The sequence below is a fragment of the Zophobas morio genome, unplaced genomic scaffold (genome assembly GCF_036711695.1).
Source record: "Zophobas morio isolate AGI-343-1 ecotype UQ-CSIRO unplaced genomic scaffold, CSIRO_AGI_Zmor_V1 ptg000255l, whole genome shotgun sequence".
In the NCBI taxonomy this organism is placed as follows: domain Eukaryota; kingdom Metazoa; phylum Arthropoda; class Insecta; order Coleoptera; family Tenebrionidae; genus Zophobas; species Zophobas morio.
In genome coordinates, this window is record NW_026972359.1 from 195,351 (window position 1) to 213,722 (window position 18,372).

Here is an 18,372-nt window from a genome sequence, read left to right on the forward strand (position 1 = left end):
AGCATGGCCTTTCGAAGCGGTTTTAAATCTAATTAGAAAGAATTGTTGAAACCAATTTATTCACCATTAAAAAAAACGTTGATGAATGCAGCTAAATTATGTAGTACACTGCTCTTGGTGCAAGCAAGTAGCAAAAACGAATGCTGCCAAAGTAAAAACTACATAACGAGTAATGGCGCTATACGCTATTCCTTGTTTCTGAGGATGCATGTGTAATCAAACTCTTTGGTTACATGCGTAATAGTATTGGTACTATATATTTATATGTAGTTTTGGCGCAATCTTGTGTCGTTCTTATATATATCCCGCGCCGCTCCCCTGTATTATATCCTCTTATATGCGAAGAAAGTCATTTTAATTTCAAAAATAAACTCATAAATAAAGTCAATAACAAGTCTATTGTTAGTTACACAATTATCGCATGGTCTACTGCTCTGCTTAGCACTTTAACAGAAACAAAAAATTTCGAAAAATTCCCCTACAAATGTTTACGAGGCGTATCTGGTTTTATGGAATATTCCAAATTGCATAGTAAATGTATGATGGGACTTCTAGTTATTTAATTTGGACGGATGGTTATGAACTGTATTACTGCTTAATATAAAGCACGCCCTTACAAAATTATATAACTAAAGCATTGAGCTACCTCCATTCGCATTTTTTAAAATATGAAGCTTAACATTTATAAATTTATCTTATAGGGGTGATATATATAACGGCTTCAGAATATTGTATCAGAAGGAAAAAAGGGGGGTTAACGCTTACAATTTAAGAACACCGTTGTCTATGTTATAAAAGTTGGCCTTAAAGGCCTTAAATTTTGTAAAGGAGGCCAGCTTCCTTAACCTCCTACCTAAATTGAAATATAGATTAAGCAGTTTAAGTTTAGCAGCTATAACCACTGTGGCGGGGCTTCGTATTCGGAGGGGGAGCCTGTTTAGCATTTTCCTGGCAAGCTTCTCCAAAGGCTAGAAGCTGGTATCTTAGCTGCCTCTCCCAGTGGTGGTCTCTAGCGGTTTTCCGTCGCACGTCTAAACGGCAACACACCTGGTTCAATTTGTTACCCCAGCCTTAATAACTCCGACAGATGAAGCAAGATTTTTTGTGAATGACCATGGTATACCAGTGCCGAGCGTTGCTGTTGCTATTAGCTTTTATTGATTCTTTTTATTATTTTTCCTTTTCTGTTCTTTATAATCTTTTATATTTATGTATACTTTGTTCGATTTCTATTATGCCAATATATCTTATACAAATTACCGCGTTTCCGTGAAGTGCCGTGAGCAATGATAGTTGGTTGGGAGTTTTCATTAAATTCGAAGGATACTTAAGTTATTAAAAGAAAAACATTAAATTCTAGGCAATTATACTTTACAAAAATAAGTATTTTAAGGATTGTTAACTCGTTAGCAACAGGTAACGCAGTTTGTAAATGTATCCTCTTCCAAATCGTTGGGGGGAGACATAAAAAAATTTAAAAGAGCAAATTTTTAAAATGGTTACACTTTACTAAAGCTGAAAAATGGGCTTATTGTCCAACAAAAACAATATTACTACAGTTAGTCCAACCAATTTTAACACACGGCAACGCAATGTTACTTCAGTTATATCTCAGAGCTGTTGTTAAAATAATACTCCACATTATTTCTATTTTATTACTGAATAGGATTCCAAACGTAATATATACCATAAAACGTTCTTTAGACGAACTTTTATAACAAACATATGGTATTTCAGTTTGCTCGAATACAATCTTCAAGAAGTTTTAAAAACTTTAAAAACTTCAAACAGCTAATGTGTACATATTACTATAAATAAAACTTGCCCCTTACCACAGCTCTCGTATAGTTATAGTTCCTTTTTTAACAGTAATTCTTTGTTTAAATAATGCTCAAAACAAAGTTTTGCAATGCAACACTATATACACCAGGAAGTATACCTCAAACTGCGTTACCCATTTAAGGTCCCAAGTTATACAATTAAGTGCAAATATTATTTAAAAGTCTACGATCTCGATGGTGAGCTGTTAAATCAATTTTTTCTCTTAAAAATTGGCTTAAGGTAATCAAGTCTACTAACACATATTGCTTTGTAAATAATATATTGCTTAAAAGTGGTATACGGTTCTAGTAATTTTAACAGCTAGAAATATAGCCAAGGTTTTTTTTTGGCTTTTAAGTTACCTTCACTGGTAAACGTATAAACATCTCCGGGTACGCCTTCATGTCTGTTTGCATGAGTACTAATCAAAGTTATATCCTTGGAAGCTATTTGTAATTTTCCTTAAAGCGCTAATTCTTGTGTGTAATATATACACTGGTGCATAATAAAGGTTCAACAGTAAGCAGCCGTAGAACTCAATTTTTAACTGTTCTTATTCAAAACAATATAAACCTTTTGCTATATAAAAAATTTACAACTTGTTTCTTTGAGTTTCTTCATGCTTGTAACGTAATATTTTTTTAAAATTAAAACAAAAAAAATAATATGCATAAGCGAAACGACAAGGTTAATGATATGAAAACAGGAACAAGTAAAATATTATAATAAAAGAGAATTAGAATCAAAGAAGTAAGCTCTATACAATATGCAAAGGTGATAGAGTTCTACATAAAGGGTCGATAGATAGAAGGTGATTAAGTAATGCCACGGATGCTACTTTATATAAAAACAAAATTCATATATTTGGTAATTCTCCTAGAAGTATGACCAGGAGAATTAAATTAACTAACCCTCACAAAGTATAAGGATTTATAGCGCATCTTGCTCATCTTACTATACCGCGCATATGACTAACTTTAATCTTTAAACCCAAAAGAGAAAGGCACACTTGCGATGACCCGAGCTGTTTAATACCCTTTAAAATGGCTTGATGCCTTTTATAGCATTATTTTTTGCTTACCTTTTAACTTTAAAGGCAAGAAAGATTAAACAATTCAGAGTTTACCTTTTATTATATAAAATTTTATAGTAACATGAAAAGTATCAATCTAAAAGAGTTTAAAAAAAAAGCTAATTAACTATTTTTTTTTATCAAACAATAAATTATATATACGAAATATATTACGATAATAAAAGAAGTCTAAAAAACAAAGTTTTTCATCTCTCAAAAATAATGTAGTTAAACAAGAATTATTTTTAAACATGCTACTATCAAAACTATAGTTTATATTTAGTGACTCTCTTTTCCTTAATAAATATATTTTTAACATATAGTGAAGTATTATATGGAGTACAAATGATATAAACTAACTTATATAGGATTAATGTAGTAGTATCGTAGAAAGTTAGTTGCGTCCTAAATAATTATAATTGTATCCAAAGAGTTAGTTTTGCCCTAAATAATTGTTATAATTGTATATCCAAAGAGCAATTATTTATAGCAGGAAACAAAGCTTTTAGAGTGAAGACCTGTTCAAAGTAAACATTCATCTGAAAGTATACCACTTTTCTTTGCATGATAACTTCTACGGCGTGCAAAATAAAAAACCCTTTGAAGCACATTCACAGTAGCTTAACACGCCTCGTGAGTTTAATATTTTTTTCATTGGGCTTCATTTACTTCGCCACCTCTACAGACGGCGCGGTCTAACTTGTGCTCTTCCCTGGTAGAATTTTAGCTTTCTTTGTTTTAGTTTACTCTTTACTAGGCGTCCTTATATTATCCTTGTTATAACGTAACTTATATAAAATTTGAAGTATTCTTTTATGCAACTACTTATTGTCAGTCCTTTTTTAAGTTACCTTAATGTTGATCTGTGTTTTTCTTTTTCATTGTTGTATCCCATTTACTTAAGCAATATTTATGTAATTATATTTGTTATTTCCCAGAAGCTTCTTGAAAAGATTTTTTTGATAAAAACCGGTCTTGGGTAGTATGTAAGACAATACTTTGAGAAGTTTTTGCTTTTATTAAATAGGCTTCCCTTAATTTTATTTATAAATTATAACGTGTCTTTTTGTAGGAGTCGTCAATACAGTAACAGCCGAAGCCGAACACGAAGCCGCGGACGAGTCGAAAGCCGCAATAGGAACCTCAATCAGGATGGACGGCGTAAGCGTAGCAGAAGTACTAGTAGTAGTAGTAGAAGTTCCAGTAGAAGCAGAAGCAGGAGTTATTCCAGGTTAGAGTTAGTACTTTTCCGAATTTTTTTTTTAACTTTTACTACAGAAGTAGTCGCAGTAGTTACACAAGTTCTGACTCAAGTTCCCGCTCTCGAACCCATTCTTCCTCCCGTTCCCGTTCTCGCTCTTATTCTAGAAGGTGCCCTCGTCTTCCGCTCCTTTCTTTTTCTTTACTCACTTTAAAATAAATTTTAGTCGTTCGAGGGGTCGTCGCCGAACTTCCTCCCGCTCTCGTAAAAGTGCTAGTCCTGAAAAAGTATACTTGCTATTTCATTAAATCAGTTTTACGAATTTTCAGTTAAATTTATTAGAGTCGCAAGTTATGTGTAAGCAACTTGACTAGAAATGTTACTCAAGAACACTTGCGTGAGATTTTTTCTATGTTTGGTAAAGTTGTAGAAGTTCGCCTGCCGCTGGATCGCACTCTCGGGATTGTACGGAACTAACTAACTCAAATTATTATATTATTTAATATAATGTTGATTTCAGCACAAAGGGGTTTCGTATATAACCTTTGAAAAAGCGGCCGAAGCCTTGGTTGCCCACGAGCACATGTTTGGTGGTTCTGGTAAGCTTTATATTTTACTCTTTTTTCTATTTTTACACGCCATTTTTTCTTGGCCGCGGCCAGCCTGGATCGACGGTCAGCACATAAATTGTGAGTTCGTTTTGGAGCAGCAACGGAAGGCGTCACCTCGTCGCCGCCGAATCTCCTCCCGATTCAGGTTTCTATTGCCTGTTTGTATACGCTTTCCTTGCATATACAAATTTTTTTTTAAGAACTCCTCCTCGGAGATCCCCCCTTTATCGGCGCCCGTTTATTGGTATTATTTTTTATTAATTAAAAATTCTTTGAATATAATTTATAGTGAGCTCCTTAATCTATTATTGTCCATTCTCTGCCGGTTATTGCTAGGGAGGTTCAGGTATAATGACCGTATGCCTCGAAGAAACTATTCCCCTCGACGGCGAGCTTTATCGCCGCGTTATAGCCGGAGGAAAGCCTCTTTAAGACAGTTCAGAGTTGTATAGATAATTTTTTTTTGTTTAGATCTCGAACTCGCAGCCGGTCTCGGACGGGCAGTCGCTCGCGAACTCGGTCTCGCTCGAACAGTCCGCGCCGTACCAAGACTGGTGTTGGAAGGGCCCCTCGCAGTAGAAGCCGCAGTCGCCAACGCAACCGCGTCAGTTCTCCGCCTACTAAAAGCGAGGGGGATCGCCAGGAGAGGACTTGAATAGACCTGCCTTTTATAGAAAGCCGAACATTCTTATTTATATCTTGCTTATATATTTAGGCAGGTAGCGTTGGGGTTTGCTGATAATCAAAAGTGTTTAAGAAATTCTTTATTTTCTGATTGCCCTTTTAGGCGTCAGTAATTGTACAAATAAAGTTTTTACAATACTCGCGGGGATCATACACAGTTGCTTTACTGCCTACTTTGGGAGACCAGACACGGGCGACAGCAAATGCTCTTGCTCACTCAGCACACGTGGACCATCTCCAACGCTTGTGAGAAGAACTAAGCATATTATTACGTAAAGTCGCACTTGAAGGGGGGCGTTGCAAAAAAAATTTACTGTAGCGCAGGGCGTCTACCTTTCTGGGCACGTTGACTTTCGCTTTAAGTGCTTCGAGTTTACCTTGATCTGAGTCAATTTGAAAAGAAAACCCTTTAAGAAAGCTGAAGAAAGGAAAGTTAGTACAATTTTATTTATAGGTGTGACATAAACATTGAGGCAGATAAGAAGCACCCCTCTTGCGTGGAGGGAGGGAAAAAGTGTAAGAGCAAGGAGGTGATTTCGGCAACAGACTCCTTTAAAGTGTAAATAACCGCATTGGGTCCAGCGTCGAAAGTGTAAGCAGCCTGCAATACGCAAAAGAAAACTTTAGTACAGTCCAACTACTGCTATAATAGACACCGGAAGCCTTTATTTCTCTGCTGAACGCATTGTACTGCGTCACCAAGTCTACTATGGACTTGGATACGTCGTTCATATAGAAAATGGGAGGGTACGTGTCCAAGCAGACCGCGTGGAACTGGTTACTCTCCTAAAGGGAAAGCTAAGCTCCCCCCCCCTCCCCTGGCACTAGTAACACCTGGTAATAGACCTGCATGGTTATCTGAGCGAAAACCGGGAAGTTTTGTTGGGTGATCGCCTCCTCAATTAGACCAAGTCTTTTGGTGACCACGTGGTTCACACGGTGCTAAATGGTCGGATAAATGTGGAAATGTTAGTGACAAGTACGATAGACCAGTCACGTGCCTGGAAGAGTTCGCTCGTCTTCACAGTGGAGGCCATTCCGCTGGTGCTGCTCGTTTCCTTAGGTGTATCGCTGACCTCAACAAACAAATACAGGAGCTTTTCCCTCTTGGCAACACTGCCTGGCAGAGACGAGTTACCACTAGTACCAGCAGCCGTATGTCAGGCCAATGGCATTCGTCGTGGGTTTGAACTGCTTTGCAATCCCTTCCGTCCTCGGCTTCTCCTGGAATAGTTTCTTATATATTATACATTATTACTATATTACGGTGGCCAAGCCTACCCATTTCCCATTTAACCCATCCGCCAAACATACTTCTGCACGCACTCCCTAGAGATCGCTTGTAATTAAAAACTTGAGCCGCTTAGTAAACAACTAAACTGGATACCGGAGCCCAGACGAGCGATCTGAGATAGTTCGCCAACGGGAATATCAAAGAGCTTCCCCATCGCAAAGACTGAAAAGTATATACCAAAAGGCAAGGAAATTTTCCAGTAAAGAACTATAAAGATAAAATAACCGAGAGTGGCGTAACCAGAAGCGGATGATGCTAAACCGGCGGCGGTGGGGAAATTATTTTGCTTTGAAATAGTAAGTAAAGGACGTATAACGGTTGAATAAAACTTCACTGAACAAATATGAAGTTTGCAATTTAAAAGGGGATCGTGGCAACCTTTTCTTTGCTTGTACCTCTCACGGACTAGTAATATTGAGTAACGTGAAAATTATTACAGTTACAGAAAGATAGAAAATGATATTTACTTGCTTTTAATACAATTTGCAAACGCGGGTTTGTAATGACCTCTTCTCTATTCATTTAATTAAATCTCAATTTTGTAAAAATTAAATTCAGTACAATAGATGTCAATTTCACTAGTGCATTCATAAATAAATACGACATTTAAAAACATAAAACAAGGGCACCACACTTTTAACTGCTTTTACTTAATAGTTACCTTTTATTTAGCCAAATTCGATCTTCCGAAAAAGATTCGCTGGCCATGACTGTGCTTATACTGATTATATACCTATATATTTACTAATTGTTGTAACTACCGGAGGTTACAGTTTTTAACTCCTTTTGGTTAAGAGTGGCACTTAGAGACGAATTTGAAGGTAGTATTAACTCTTCATTTCTCTTTCCCCCTTTAAAATATTGAACTCAAAACAACACAGAAATATTATCCTCAAAATAACGAATGTATTAAAAAAAATTTTAAAAGCTATTTAATAAAAATATATTTGAAATGATTAAAATCAAGTGGGTCAAGAGGAAAGGGATTAAAATAATATAATAAAACGTTAACGATTCTTAAAAAGTAGGCATACTACACCTTATAAACATATTTTTTTAGGGCATAGAGTTAAAACACTAAGCAGATTAAGAGCTTTATTAAACTTAAAGCGAATGTAACCTCAATTCAAACTCACTATAATATGATAACTTTTACAACTTAATATAATTTTATTTCTTAATGTAAAAAATAGTATTATTGGCATAAATAAAGCTGAAAATTTTTAACTTTTCCAAGATAAGTGAAAAGTTTAAAGATAGTCAAAAAGGAGAATGAGGAAAATTTTAAGTTAGGTATACAATAAAACATATATAATACAGTATTTTATAACGGCAATGTTAACTGGGCCCGAGCAAGTAATTAGCTTAGTGAATACCATGATAACGAAAATACTTTAGAAGTAGAAAAGGTAGAAGAGAGTTTCTTTTTTTCAACTAACCAAGGATATTAGAGACTTGGCAAAGTCAGGGAACTAAAACGTGCGACATGATAGCCGAACTTTTGGGTCAATTGAATATTTGCTCAAGAATATTTCCTGCCTCAAAAGCATTTTTTTTAATTCAAGCTCTCCGTTCTAAGTAGAAAATTTTCTTTAAAGCTTTATTACGAAGAGAACAATATTAAAGTCATTTATATAAGACTTATATTTTACGCTTATTGCAAATGGAAAATTAAAGTCAGGTACACACAATATATTTAGAAGCTATATTTAGCGAAGTTCTTTACTACTTGGATATGTTAAACAACTAAGAATTATATGTGATAAGCAAAGCTGTTATTGATTTTTATAAAGAATATAAAATAAACAGTAAAAATTTGCGGTTTTACTATTATACTTATTATTCCATTTGTAAGAATCTCAAAAAATCTTAAATATAACTAAAAGTCTTACAGAACTGGGGCAAAGCAACGTTAGGGAGATAGTTCGTATTAATTAGCTTCGATTTATTTTTTTAAAATAGGGGAGAGATGTTCTCTAAAATCTAGGCTTAAGTAATTAAGTTTAAATTGCTATACACTTTTTTTTGAGAAGTTAACATCGTAGCAACTATTACTATTTATTAACTCTTCAGTTTTTATTGCGGTCACTTTGTAAAAATTTTATAACTTTGCTTTAAAACTTTACCGGGCTATATATGCCTTGAGACGTACAAAGCAAAAGTGGCTGACTAAAATACTTTGAAAATAGGTTAGCTTTTAATTTAAAGTTACAAATTTATAAGTTCAACAGGACAAAGAATTTTTAATACAATAGTTTTTCTGAGAAAACTTAGTATAGTTCTAGAAGTGTGCCTTCAAGAGCACTTTTTGTAAGCAGTTTTAAAAGTTTTCACTCTTGCATACTTTTAAACCGAGGTTATAAAATACAAAGTGCACAGGCACTCAAAGTTTTGTAACCTTAAGCTTCACGTAACTCAATTTTTTTGTTTGGTGAAAAATAAGTAATATATAACGCTAAAATAAATGTTAAATAACCACAAATGTGTTGGCAAAAGTTTTTGACTAAATAAGTTAAAAAAAATTAATAATGAAAACTAGTTGGATAGCCACTTTCCCTTTAAGCTTAGTTTCACCTGTAACAAGCAATTGCTTTTTATCTGCTCTTTCTTACTAAGAATATTACCTTGCATATGTATGGACGAAATTAAATAAAAAGCACCAATTAAAAAATAGTTCGGCAAATGAATCACACGGAAGTATGTGGTACATAAAACACGTAAACCAATTAAACGTCGCTTAGTGTAAGTATAACTATTGGAGCATAGAGGACAACGCATTCCCCCAATATTTTATTACGTATCGAGGTAGTTTCAATATGAGTATGGATATATTGATAAGAGTTCCTAATAAGGATCTCCCTGATGTTGAAATTCAGGCGAGATGGAATTGGACTACTTTGCATTTGAAAACTAAAGTTCAAGAGATACATCCACTAAAACCTCTGATAGCGGAACAAAGGTGTTTACAAAGTGGAGTCATCTTTTTTTCTGTGATTACCTATTTTTGATATCTAGTAGCTATCATTCTACTTTATATAATATTATAATTTAATATTAGCCTTATTTAATGTAAATTAACCTTTTAGTATGAATTAACTTTTAACTTTAACCTTTTAAATTTAGACTTATACACGGTGGAAAGACTTTATTGGATGGATCGTTACTTAAGGATTATATTCCACAAGTATTTCTTATTCTCTTAGTAGTTATTTGTCTTATTATATTTATTAGACAAAAGATTCATGTAAGCCGATAGTTTATTTAGTGGTGCGCACACCCCCTCGTGAAAATGTTTCAACCACTTTTGTTAACTTTTCAGAAACGTACGCTAGTTCCAGCGCATTGGAAGATTCGATAAAGCCTTCACAGAAGTTGGTTCAGAGCTCTTCCAGTGCGTTAAAGCTTATAGAAGATAACGTAAACAACTTTAAGTTGGGCGAAGACTCTGCTTTTATAGATAAGCTTCCTCCGGAAATGTTAAACGCTTTAGAGAACTTGCTTCAGTCAGCCATGGTCGACTATCTTAAACACGCAGAAGGTGATGCCGTAAATTCTGGTACAGGAATGGTTCTGAACTACGCAGAAAGTGGAAGCAACGCTGGTGGACTGGTAGATAATACTTCCCCTCCGCCTTTTAACAACCGTCCTGAGGTCCCCGAGTACAACGATGGCGAAGACTATTTAGATAGACCGCAACAAGAATCCCAATTTGTTTTGCTTTTTAAATGGGCTTTTTTTGTACTGGTGTTTTCGCAGGGCGCTAGCCGTCGGAAATTTTGGTTCCTGCTATTTTTTTCCTTAATTGGTTTTTTGTAAGTGTTTTTTCTAACGGAGTAGAGGTATTTATTAACATATATCTTTTTTAGGTATCAAACTAACCGAATTAATTTTCTGGCTTTTAATAATAATAATATAGCAAACGACCCTAATAGAAACGATAACCACGAAAGTAACGCTGCCCCTACTAATGCTGGCAGCAGTTCTGATACGGCTAAAGTGGTTCGATCAACCCATTTAACTAACTTGTCGAAAATTTTGAGCGATATTGAAAGTTTTGTGGTTAACTTTTTTATTTGTTTGCTTCCAAGTCGGATGCCCAACGAATTTGATAACGTGCCAGAAAATATGTTTTAAAAAAAATTATGTCAATAAACTGAGGGCTGTCTTTATTAATATACACTTTTATTTTTGCTAATGATTTTGAGTACTGAGTAGTAAAAAAGTGGACTATAACTCTTTGTCAGTTTTAGATTGCTGACGGGAAAAATTACTTGACTTCATTATTAGCTTTTCCCACTCCGATAAGACGCGCCAGTGCTTTCGTAAACCAAAAGGACCTTTCAGATTAGCGATATTTTTTTTAGAAAGGACGTAGCCATATGATCTCTGTGGGCTCCATCTATTCCTTTTCATTAAGAGCGCAATTGCTACGACGGCAGAACGACCTCTTCCCCCTTTACAGTGAATAAACACAATATCCCTGTGTTCTCTTTTTTCTAGATCTTGTTCATTTAGAGAGACCCCTGCTTCTACCTGCTTACCATTCTCAATAAAAGTAACAGCCTTTTGAACTTCTTTAAGGGTCGGAGAAGAATAATCCGGCACATGCAGCTCAATGTGCTGAGGCAGAAAAGTTAAAAATAAGATAATCGCTAACTTCTGTTTAAAATAACAAAAAACCTGAAAACCAAAGGATTTTAATTCAGAACTGGTAATTTTTAGTTCGTGTGGTTCTAAGAGTGTGACAATCTTAGTAACGCCCATATCTCTGAGTTGCTTTAAGTGATCTTGGGTTTTGGGCAATACACCGATGTATAGGCCTGTAGAAGGTAGTGATAAACAGAAACTTAAAAGTAAAATGTGGTATACCTTTGGCTAATTTAGTAATTTGAAAAGGGCGCTCGGAGCCTAGGAAGAAATGAAGTACATACGCGGCTAAAGAATAAATAGAACGAGGGGCACAGCCAAAATATAAAGACGCAAAGAAAAGCGCTCCACCCGCTATAATAAGCAAGAAAAGATGGGAGGGTGCGAAAGTTATGACAGTCATCAATACCTGTAACAAGTATTCAAAGTACGTTCATATCAGAACATTGATAAAATTTTTAACTATTATGTGTGCAAGTTAAAAAAAATTATTAGGGGAAGCCTCCTTTTCTTCTACAAGTTTAGGTAGTAGTTCCCCTTTAAAAGGGCAAAAAAAAGTAACGACTCGCACATTTTGTGGTATTTAATTATAACTGGCGCTGTCTTGTGATCGATCGAGTTAACATTTTCGAATACGCGAGCTCTCAATCAGGTCTAGTTGCCCACAAGTACAAGTTAAATTTTTATCTTAAAAAATGATCAAATAAGTCCTACGCGTTTAAATAAACCTCAAACTTAACAATCAACCATAACACTAATTGTGCGTTAATGGGGTATTGACCTGTCCAGCTATCCGTTCGTAAAAGGGCGACGGCATTACTTCCAAAGTTACTGGTCAAATCGCTCACTCTGTAGTTTGCTGTGAAGTACATTATTGCGCACAAATCCAGGTGCGTGTGTAAAAGGCTTAGCCGTTTTATTTTGTCCTTACTAAAAGCGAGGACATAACTGCCTATAAGTCGTAGGCGAAAGCAGCAGAAGAGTAAGTCATGATCGCCGAATATACAACGCTTACAGCCTCCACTTGTTGCGGGAGGAATGCTTACTTTTGCGGCACAATAGGTAATATAGCTTCTGCCCCCACCTTGACTTTGTTACCACGTAATTTACGTGCGCATGCCACGAGAGCTTAGATTCTACAAATCTATGGTAAGCCACAATCATGACGTTGAAAGTTAACGCTGTCGGCGTTAAATCTTTTAGTTATAAGAAGCACCTTGCTTTTTGCTACGGTAATAGACCGGTCTACCTTAGAATCGCAGTAGTGATATATACTTACTTTTACCTACACTTAGCAAAGTATGGTCAGAACATAACATATAAAATTATAAAAGCCTAGAAGATATTATTAGTCTACGGGCTCACTTTGCGGTAAGAACAAAAAGGGTAAGATTATTCTAGTTTAATTCGGGTGAAATTAACTTATTAACATAAGCATCAAAGTACTTATCTATTTATAGCCCGGTCAACCCGGTGGATACTCCACATGCTTTTCTTATTTACCAAAAGTTTATAAAAATCTTTTTAATGTTTTTGTCTTTAATAGTTAATAATACTAAATTTCCAGGCATAAAACTCTATAATATATAGAATGGAAAAGTAAAAAAAATCTCCCTCAGTATAACAAATAGAAAGTATAACTTTATTGGCGTGTATAACTCAAATATGAAACAAACAGGACACTTTTGAAAAAGTAATTTTATCTAAAGAAAAAATTTTTTTAAATGGGATTGTGCTTAAAACTCCTAACAAGTAAAGAATTTTTAGTTGCAAGTCAAAAAAAAAAAAGACACAGAAACCACGTTGGAGTGCTATTCTTTCAAGGTGAGTAGTAAAGTTCGCAACTTTTGCTTCTGGGAGGCACCCGGATCTCCTTTCGCTGTAAAGTTGCAGATTTCGCACACTTCTCTCCAGTCCTGTGGGGTTGGCTGAGTAGATCGAGGGTTGGTCAGCTCTTTAGCCCCCCTTTTTTCAGCGCTTTCGCACGTCTTCCTGCTTTTGCACGCCAATGACCGTTGGTAGTTCTCCTTGTAGTTAGAAAGATCCTGTTGGGCTTTTCTGAAGAGCTCCTTACGAGCTTAAAAAGTAAAACCGACTACTTAAAATACACTGTAGAAAGGAGAAAAAAATTGTGCTACCTTCTTCCTCTTCTGCGTCTTTTTTAGCTAGGCGCGCTTCAAAATTGTCCCGCCATAATCTAAAAAGTTCTCATTATTAGAGATTCTATGGTTTGGTTGATTAGTATACACACTTAACAGCCTCTGATTCTCTTTCTTGAGGAGAAGCATGGCTAATTACGTCATCTAAAAAAAAGTAATAAGTTTTAAATTGTTGTGTGCTACATGACAATACCAATAGAAGGTTGGGAAGTTTGCACATCACCAACGGAAAGAGATTCAAATTCTTCAGTAAGGAAAGGGCTATTACTACCTTTCTCATAATCTAGTAAAAAAGTTTTAGTTAGCGGGCAAAGTAAACGTTAAAAAAAAAATTCTTTTGCAAGTCATCCAAGATTTCAAGTTAAAGTGCAATAAGAACATTGCGCGAAGAAAGATTATAATACAAATCTACTATGAGGACTTTAGTTAAATATAATATAATAAAGGATTTGTGATATTGAGTTATTATATGTACTCTCTATTTTTCAAATATCTTTTATATTTTATTATTTTATTCATAATTTTTAATTGCTTTCTTATTATTATTTAAATACTTTATAAATTACTTCTTAGCTAATAAAACACTAGAAACTTATTTTAAATGCGCACGACAACGAACGTGTAATAAACATAAAAAAATATATGGGCTAGAAAACTACAACAATTTATAAAAGTTAATACCTTTTTCAAAAGTTTTAGGCGAACTGGTAGTAAAACCTTCAGGAGGTTACAGTCGTATAACAACAGAGAGCTTTAAAAATTTAAAAGTATACGCTACCTGGCTCAGATGAGGAAAGCGACTTAAGGTCTATATCTTCTTTAGAATCAAGAGTATCTTCAATAGAATCAAAGAGGATCTGTTTTAATTCATGTTAGTCTTTATTAACAAGATTAATATTAATACAAAAACAAAGGGATAAATTACTACTTATGGAAACGAGTTTTCAACCTAAACTTTTTTATTATAATAAAGAGATAAGTTGAGTACAGTTTCATCTCCCAGCTCAGAAAAAGCTTCTTTTTCTTGTGCTAGAAACTCGGCAGTTGGATCTTTCATGGTTAGGTTTTGCGATAAGTAAGAACTCCTTTCTAATAAACTTCTGGGCTTATAACGGGCCTACGATTTAACTTTACATATATCAGTTGTCTAAGTAATACAATAATTAAGCCAATAATAAATATTAAAAAAAAAAGGTTATAGAGTCACACCTTACAGCTATTAGGTGAAACAAACGGTGAAAAAAAAAAATACTTTGTCTGAAGTGTGGAAGGCACTGCTCTGGCAGAAAAACCATTTTTGGAAGTGCCCAGAAAAAGTGTTTTTAATTGCCTCGTTTTATTGGATGTTAAGGGGTTAGCAGGCCACCAAGTTAAGGTCCACAGGCATAACAACCTCTTCAAGATCAAGTTTTATTGATAAATTATAGTTCAGCATTGTTAAAAATAATCTTTTCATATATTATTGAATTTTCTTCTAGAGGTTTCGGTAGCTAGATAAGGCTTAAAAAAATTAAAATTAAAAGTTGTTTTTAAACTTACGTATGGGAATTACCGGATAATAGTTAGACACTATTGTACAGATACCACAACTATGGAGCGCCACCACTACCATTTACCTTTCAGTCTTGCTTTATATCAAAAAAATGTTCTGACCACAGGCCCCCGAAGTATCTAGCATTATTGTACATCTCCCTGACCTGAGAAAAGAAAAGTAGGTTGGGGTAATTTACTTTTTCGCTATAATTAACTTAAATGACCAGAATTTATTTAAAAAAAATATATATTAAGATTTTCCTTTTATAAAAGTTGATCTTTTCGTTCTTGTACTAAGTACTTGAAAATTTAATCTTTTTTTGATTAAAACAAATTGATAATAACTAAAGTTTAAAAATATTGTAACTTCAAAAGACCATGGGCAAAACTGTTTGCTAAACAGTATAACTTATTAGCAAAACTTTAATGTGTTGTAGTTCCATAATAATAAAAATTTAGTATGGCCCAAGTACCTCCCTAGAGCGCTTCTAAAAAGAGCTATCATACGTACATAAACTCACACGTAAAGTTTATGCTAAAAAGGTCGAAACACAGTAAGACCTATCTAATTTTTTTATTAAAAACACTATAGGGAAAGAACACTTTTGACCTATGTATTAATTTGGATTCCCTGTTTAAAAAAACAATCTATGCGGTTGAATGAAACCCACAGTTTTCTTCATAAATTTATTTTCATTACTACAACAATACTTCTCGTAAAACAACTACATTTAATACCTATTTTTTTATGACAACCGTCTACTCTAATTTTTATTTTTCTCGAGTGTTGGTTTACAGGCTTTTATATTTTGAGAATCTAATATATAGTAATCAATAAAGTAAAGTAAAAGATTAAAATAATACAGAGTTATTTAAAGCTTAAAAGCAGTGTAGTAATTTATTGATAGTCCTTAAGCCGCCTGAGTAGCACAAAACACACCCACACAACAAACAATATTTAAAAGGAAGTGCGGAGGCACGGATCATTCCAATATAGCTATTAAATTAGTGTTTTGCTTAAGCCCTCAACTACGTTTAGTACGTTAAAAAAAAAAAAAGGATTATATATCAGTTTACCTGCATTTAGGTATTTTTAACCCCGGCCTTTTCTTACAACCCAAAGTAAGCAGTTGTGCATAGAGATAGGTTTGTATAATAAAAATTTCCTTAAACCATCCAGATACGCCAATAGAGGTTTTGATGTACTGTTCAAGAATTAAAGTGTTTTAGTAATTGGTCATACAAGTAAAAATGGGGAACCTTTTCTATTTTTTTTTAACACTACCATACTAGTATGCAGCAATTTTGCTGAAATAATATTGCTTTTTGTAAAATTTATATACTTTCTTAGTTTTGTCTTATTATGCTAACCGCATTAATTAAAGTTAAACATTTCTTAATTCTAAAAAAATTTTAAAATTATTATATTATCTAAAATACCATGCGCTTTACTTGAAAAGCTCAAAAATTAAACTAAGTATACTCTTTATTCAATACCATTATATGTATTACATATGGTGGCCTAACTGTCACCAACTATAATAGCTCTTCTTACTAACCATTTTAACTTCTGTCGTCGCAACTCTTATTTAAAAATTAGTAGTAGCAGTACGCTCTCAGACCCCTTGAGTTTTTAAATTTTTTACCTTTATATTAAATAAAAATTACTGTTAATTTTTGAAATTTGTTGTTCATTGAGATATTAGGATACAGGTCGCGCTAAATTTTAACTTCTATCTAATCTGAAAATTTAAAAAACAAAATCAGATTGCAACGAATACATTTCGGGACATACAGTCTTATTTTTTATTTTTTTTTGCAAAAAATATTGTATGTTAAACGACATATATCACTGCTGGAAAAATAAAAAGAAAGTTCTTTATGTAAAAGAAAATTAATTATCAAAAAACTTGTTTAAAGGGGCATCTCACTTGACTAAATATACCTATTTTTTTTCGCAACAATCGATACAAATAACAAAGGAATGTTTTAAACACAGGTATATTTTACTTTTTCGCAATAACATGTCGTTTTTCGCTTTTTATTCTTACACCTAGAGCAGTTTCCTCTATGCTTGTCTCTTTCCTGAACCTCCTCGGGTTCTTAAATACCTAAAATTTCATTTATTCTAGAAGTTATGTTTCGCGGAATGTTTTAAATGTTGCACACTCTCTCAAATGTTCGTCAATAACTGCAAATGATATATTTTCCAAAAATTTTCTTCTTTGCATAAATTAACTTTGATCAATGTTTCCTTCATATATAACTTGAGAATTTATACCAGCCACGTTTAGTATTCTGAAGAGTACTATCATTGGCCACCGCCTTGATTGCGGACGCAATTATACAAAGCACATAATTTGTCGACCATACCTACACCTCCCTTGGAGTGATTGTAACTTATTATTATCTCGGGTTTCTATTTTCCTCCAGTATTCTTATCAATGCTGGGTCAGTTTCATGCAAAATTGATACAACTTTGCCTTCTTGGGGGATGCACGCAACTAGCGTGGATTTATTTCGGAATCCAAACATAGTTGAAAACGGTGGACGGATTTTACCATTGAGGGATAGTGGGTGTATTTCCCGTTTATTCTTTTTAATTGTACCCAGAATAGTTAGTCCGTGATTCAGTAACATGACAACGACACTGGCAAACCAATTATCTATGGTGGTGTTTCTTCCAGTATCCCACACTGGTTCACTAAATCGTCTGACAATATTAGCAGCATCATTATTTACTTTTAATGTCCCTCCTGTTGAGTTCCGACGTAAACCTCCATATTTTTAGTATAGTACATTTTTCGCATCTGCCAGAGCAAAAATTTTGACCATTTAGTTTATTTGGCATAAATTGTTTGAAGCTGCAACGTTCTCTAAAAATCTCCAATTTTTCATCTATTGCAGATACTTGGATGGAAAATAAGAGTTTTCACAGTTTCCGGAAAATAAATCAAAACTGATCTGTAGTTTTCCATTCGGTCCGCGTGTCTTTACTGTCGAATCAAATGTACCTCATTAGAAAACGGAATCACGCAATAGACATAGTAAACCTGAAGAACTCTGTTCCTGTACCATTTGTGGCCCATAGTTGCTCTGTGTTTAGCCTACTACTCTTGGTAACACCAGCGAGGTACAATAAGCCAAGAAGAGCTAATATTCCATTCCGGCTAGTTAACTTAGCATCTCTTTGCCGAGCAAAGGTTAGGATGTTAATGAAATAAATTTACTGGTACTTTCAACAATGACGTCAATAATTTCTTCAACAAAAAAACATTTCTAACAATCTATAAGAGTATTGTTTTTTTTAGAATGAGCAGTTACTCCGGGTAAATGAGTTACTATATTTT

The 18,372-nt window shown here is 34.3% G+C and overlaps 4 protein-coding genes and 1 long non-coding RNA gene across 8 annotated transcripts; 2 read left to right on the forward strand and 3 right to left on the reverse strand.

Moving 5' to 3' along the window:
* The first annotated feature begins 3,628 nt into the window (after positions 1-3,628).
* On the forward strand, positions 3,629-5,525 carry LOC135146658 (serine/arginine-rich splicing factor 2-like). 3 transcript variants are annotated; one of them, XM_064078783.1, is made up of 11 exons: positions 3,629-3,677; positions 3,835-3,879; positions 3,966-4,124; positions 4,172-4,264; positions 4,321-4,381; positions 4,437-4,559; positions 4,615-4,693; positions 4,757-4,850; positions 4,906-4,949; positions 5,042-5,121; positions 5,175-5,525. In XM_064078783.1, coding segments are annotated over exons 2-11 (921 nt in total). In that variant the 5' UTR covers positions 3,629-3,677; positions 3,835-3,877; the 3' UTR covers positions 5,361-5,525. The 3 variants fall into 3 exon arrangements, with proteins under 3 accessions (XP_063934853.1, XP_063934855.1, XP_063934854.1); XM_064078785.1 differs by having other exon boundaries at positions 4,178-4,264; XM_064078784.1 differs by having other exon boundaries at positions 3,644-3,677; positions 3,832-3,879.
* Positions 5,489-8,121, reverse strand: LOC135146663 (diphosphomevalonate decarboxylase-like). Its single transcript, XM_064078790.1, has 15 exons — positions 8,002-8,121; positions 7,445-7,534; positions 7,345-7,393; positions 7,151-7,197; positions 7,018-7,088; positions 6,909-6,969; positions 6,777-6,845; positions 6,671-6,718; positions 6,528-6,613; positions 6,391-6,465; positions 6,236-6,331; positions 6,053-6,175; positions 5,878-5,990; positions 5,704-5,807; positions 5,489-5,645 (listed from the first exon to the last, which is right to left on the reverse strand). Exons 1-15 carry the CDS (start codon positions 8,060-8,062, stop codon positions 5,560-5,562), a joined length of 1,179 nt encoding a protein of 392 aa, XP_063934860.1. The 5' UTR covers positions 8,063-8,121; the 3' UTR covers positions 5,489-5,559.
* Positions 8,122-9,493: 1,372 nt separating this feature from the next.
* On the forward strand, positions 9,494-10,817 carry LOC135146673 (homocysteine-responsive endoplasmic reticulum-resident ubiquitin-like domain member 2 protein). The gene is made up of 4 exons (XM_064078801.1): positions 9,494-9,642; positions 9,807-9,867; positions 9,915-10,495; positions 10,550-10,817. The coding sequence occupies exons 1-4, from the start codon at positions 9,500-9,502 to the stop codon at positions 10,815-10,817; spliced, it is 1,053 nt and encodes a 350-aa protein (XP_063934871.1). The 5' UTR covers positions 9,494-9,499.
* Positions 10,818-10,860: 43 nt separating this feature from the next.
* On the reverse strand, positions 10,861-11,842 carry LOC135146676 (uncharacterized). Its single transcript, XR_010283906.1, has 3 exons — positions 11,553-11,842; positions 11,364-11,503; positions 10,861-11,303 (listed from the first exon to the last, which is right to left on the reverse strand). It is a non-coding gene; the product is annotated as an uncharacterized LOC135146676 (long non-coding RNA).
* Positions 11,843-12,983: 1,141 nt separating this feature from the next.
* On the reverse strand, positions 12,984-14,780 carry LOC135146665 (clathrin light chain-like). Of its 2 annotated transcripts, none has more exons than XM_064078793.1 (9): positions 14,699-14,780; positions 14,478-14,617; positions 14,268-14,346; positions 14,171-14,206; positions 13,683-13,772; positions 13,582-13,633; positions 13,469-13,527; positions 13,133-13,407; positions 12,984-13,075 (listed from the first exon to the last, which is right to left on the reverse strand). In XM_064078793.1, exons 2-8 carry the CDS (start codon positions 14,544-14,546, stop codon positions 13,142-13,144), a joined length of 651 nt encoding a protein of 216 aa, XP_063934863.1. In that variant the 5' UTR covers positions 14,547-14,617; positions 14,699-14,780; the 3' UTR covers positions 12,984-13,075; positions 13,133-13,141. The 2 variants fall into 2 exon arrangements, with proteins under 2 accessions (XP_063934863.1, XP_063934862.1); XM_064078792.1 differs by having other exon boundaries at positions 13,130-13,407.
* Between the last annotated feature and the right edge of the window lie 3,592 nt (positions 14,781-18,372).

Bases quoted from the DNA above. Each gene is read 5' to 3' on its own strand.
- LOC135146673 (XM_064078801.1), top strand. From the start codon at position 9,500: ATGAGTATGGATATATTGATAAGAGTTCCTAATAAGGATCTCCCTGAT. The intron at 9,643-9,806 runs GTGTTTACAAAG...TTTTAAATTTAG, and splicing joins CCTCTGATAGCGGAACAAAG to ACTTATACACGGTGGAAAGA. The intron at 10,496-10,549 runs GTAAGTGTTTTT...TATCTTTTTTAG, and splicing joins TTTTCCTTAATTGGTTTTTT to GTATCAAACTAACCGAATTA.
- LOC135146658 (XM_064078783.1), top strand. The intron at 4,125-4,171 runs GTTAGAGTTAGT...CTTTTACTACAG, and splicing joins AGAAGCAGGAGTTATTCCAG to AAGTAGTCGCAGTAGTTACA. The intron at 4,851-4,905 runs GTTTCTATTGCC...TTTTTTTTTAAG, and splicing joins CGAATCTCCTCCCGATTCAG to AACTCCTCCTCGGAGATCCC.
- LOC135146665 (XM_064078793.1), bottom strand. From the start codon at position 14,546: ATGAAAGATCCAACTGCCGAGTTTCTAGCACAAGAAAAAGAAGCTTTT. The intron at 13,634-13,682 runs GTATTGTCATGT...ACTTTTTTTTAG, and splicing joins AACTTCCCAACCTTCTATTG to ATGACGTAATTAGCCATGCT. The intron at 13,528-13,581 runs GTGTGTATACTA...AGAACTTTTTAG, and splicing joins AGAGAATCAGAGGCTGTTAA to ATTATGGCGGGACAATTTTG.
- LOC135146663 (XM_064078790.1), bottom strand. From the start codon at position 8,062: ATGGTATTCACTAAGCTAATTACTTGCTCGGGCCCAGTTAACATTGCC. The intron at 7,089-7,150 runs GTAAATATCATT...CAATATTACTAG, and splicing joins GCAAATTGTATTAAAAGCAA to TCCGTGAGAGGTACAAGCAA. The intron at 6,176-6,235 runs GTCTATTACCAG...CTTTCCCTTTAG, and splicing joins TCGCTCAGATAACCATGCAG to GAGAGTAACCAGTTCCACGC.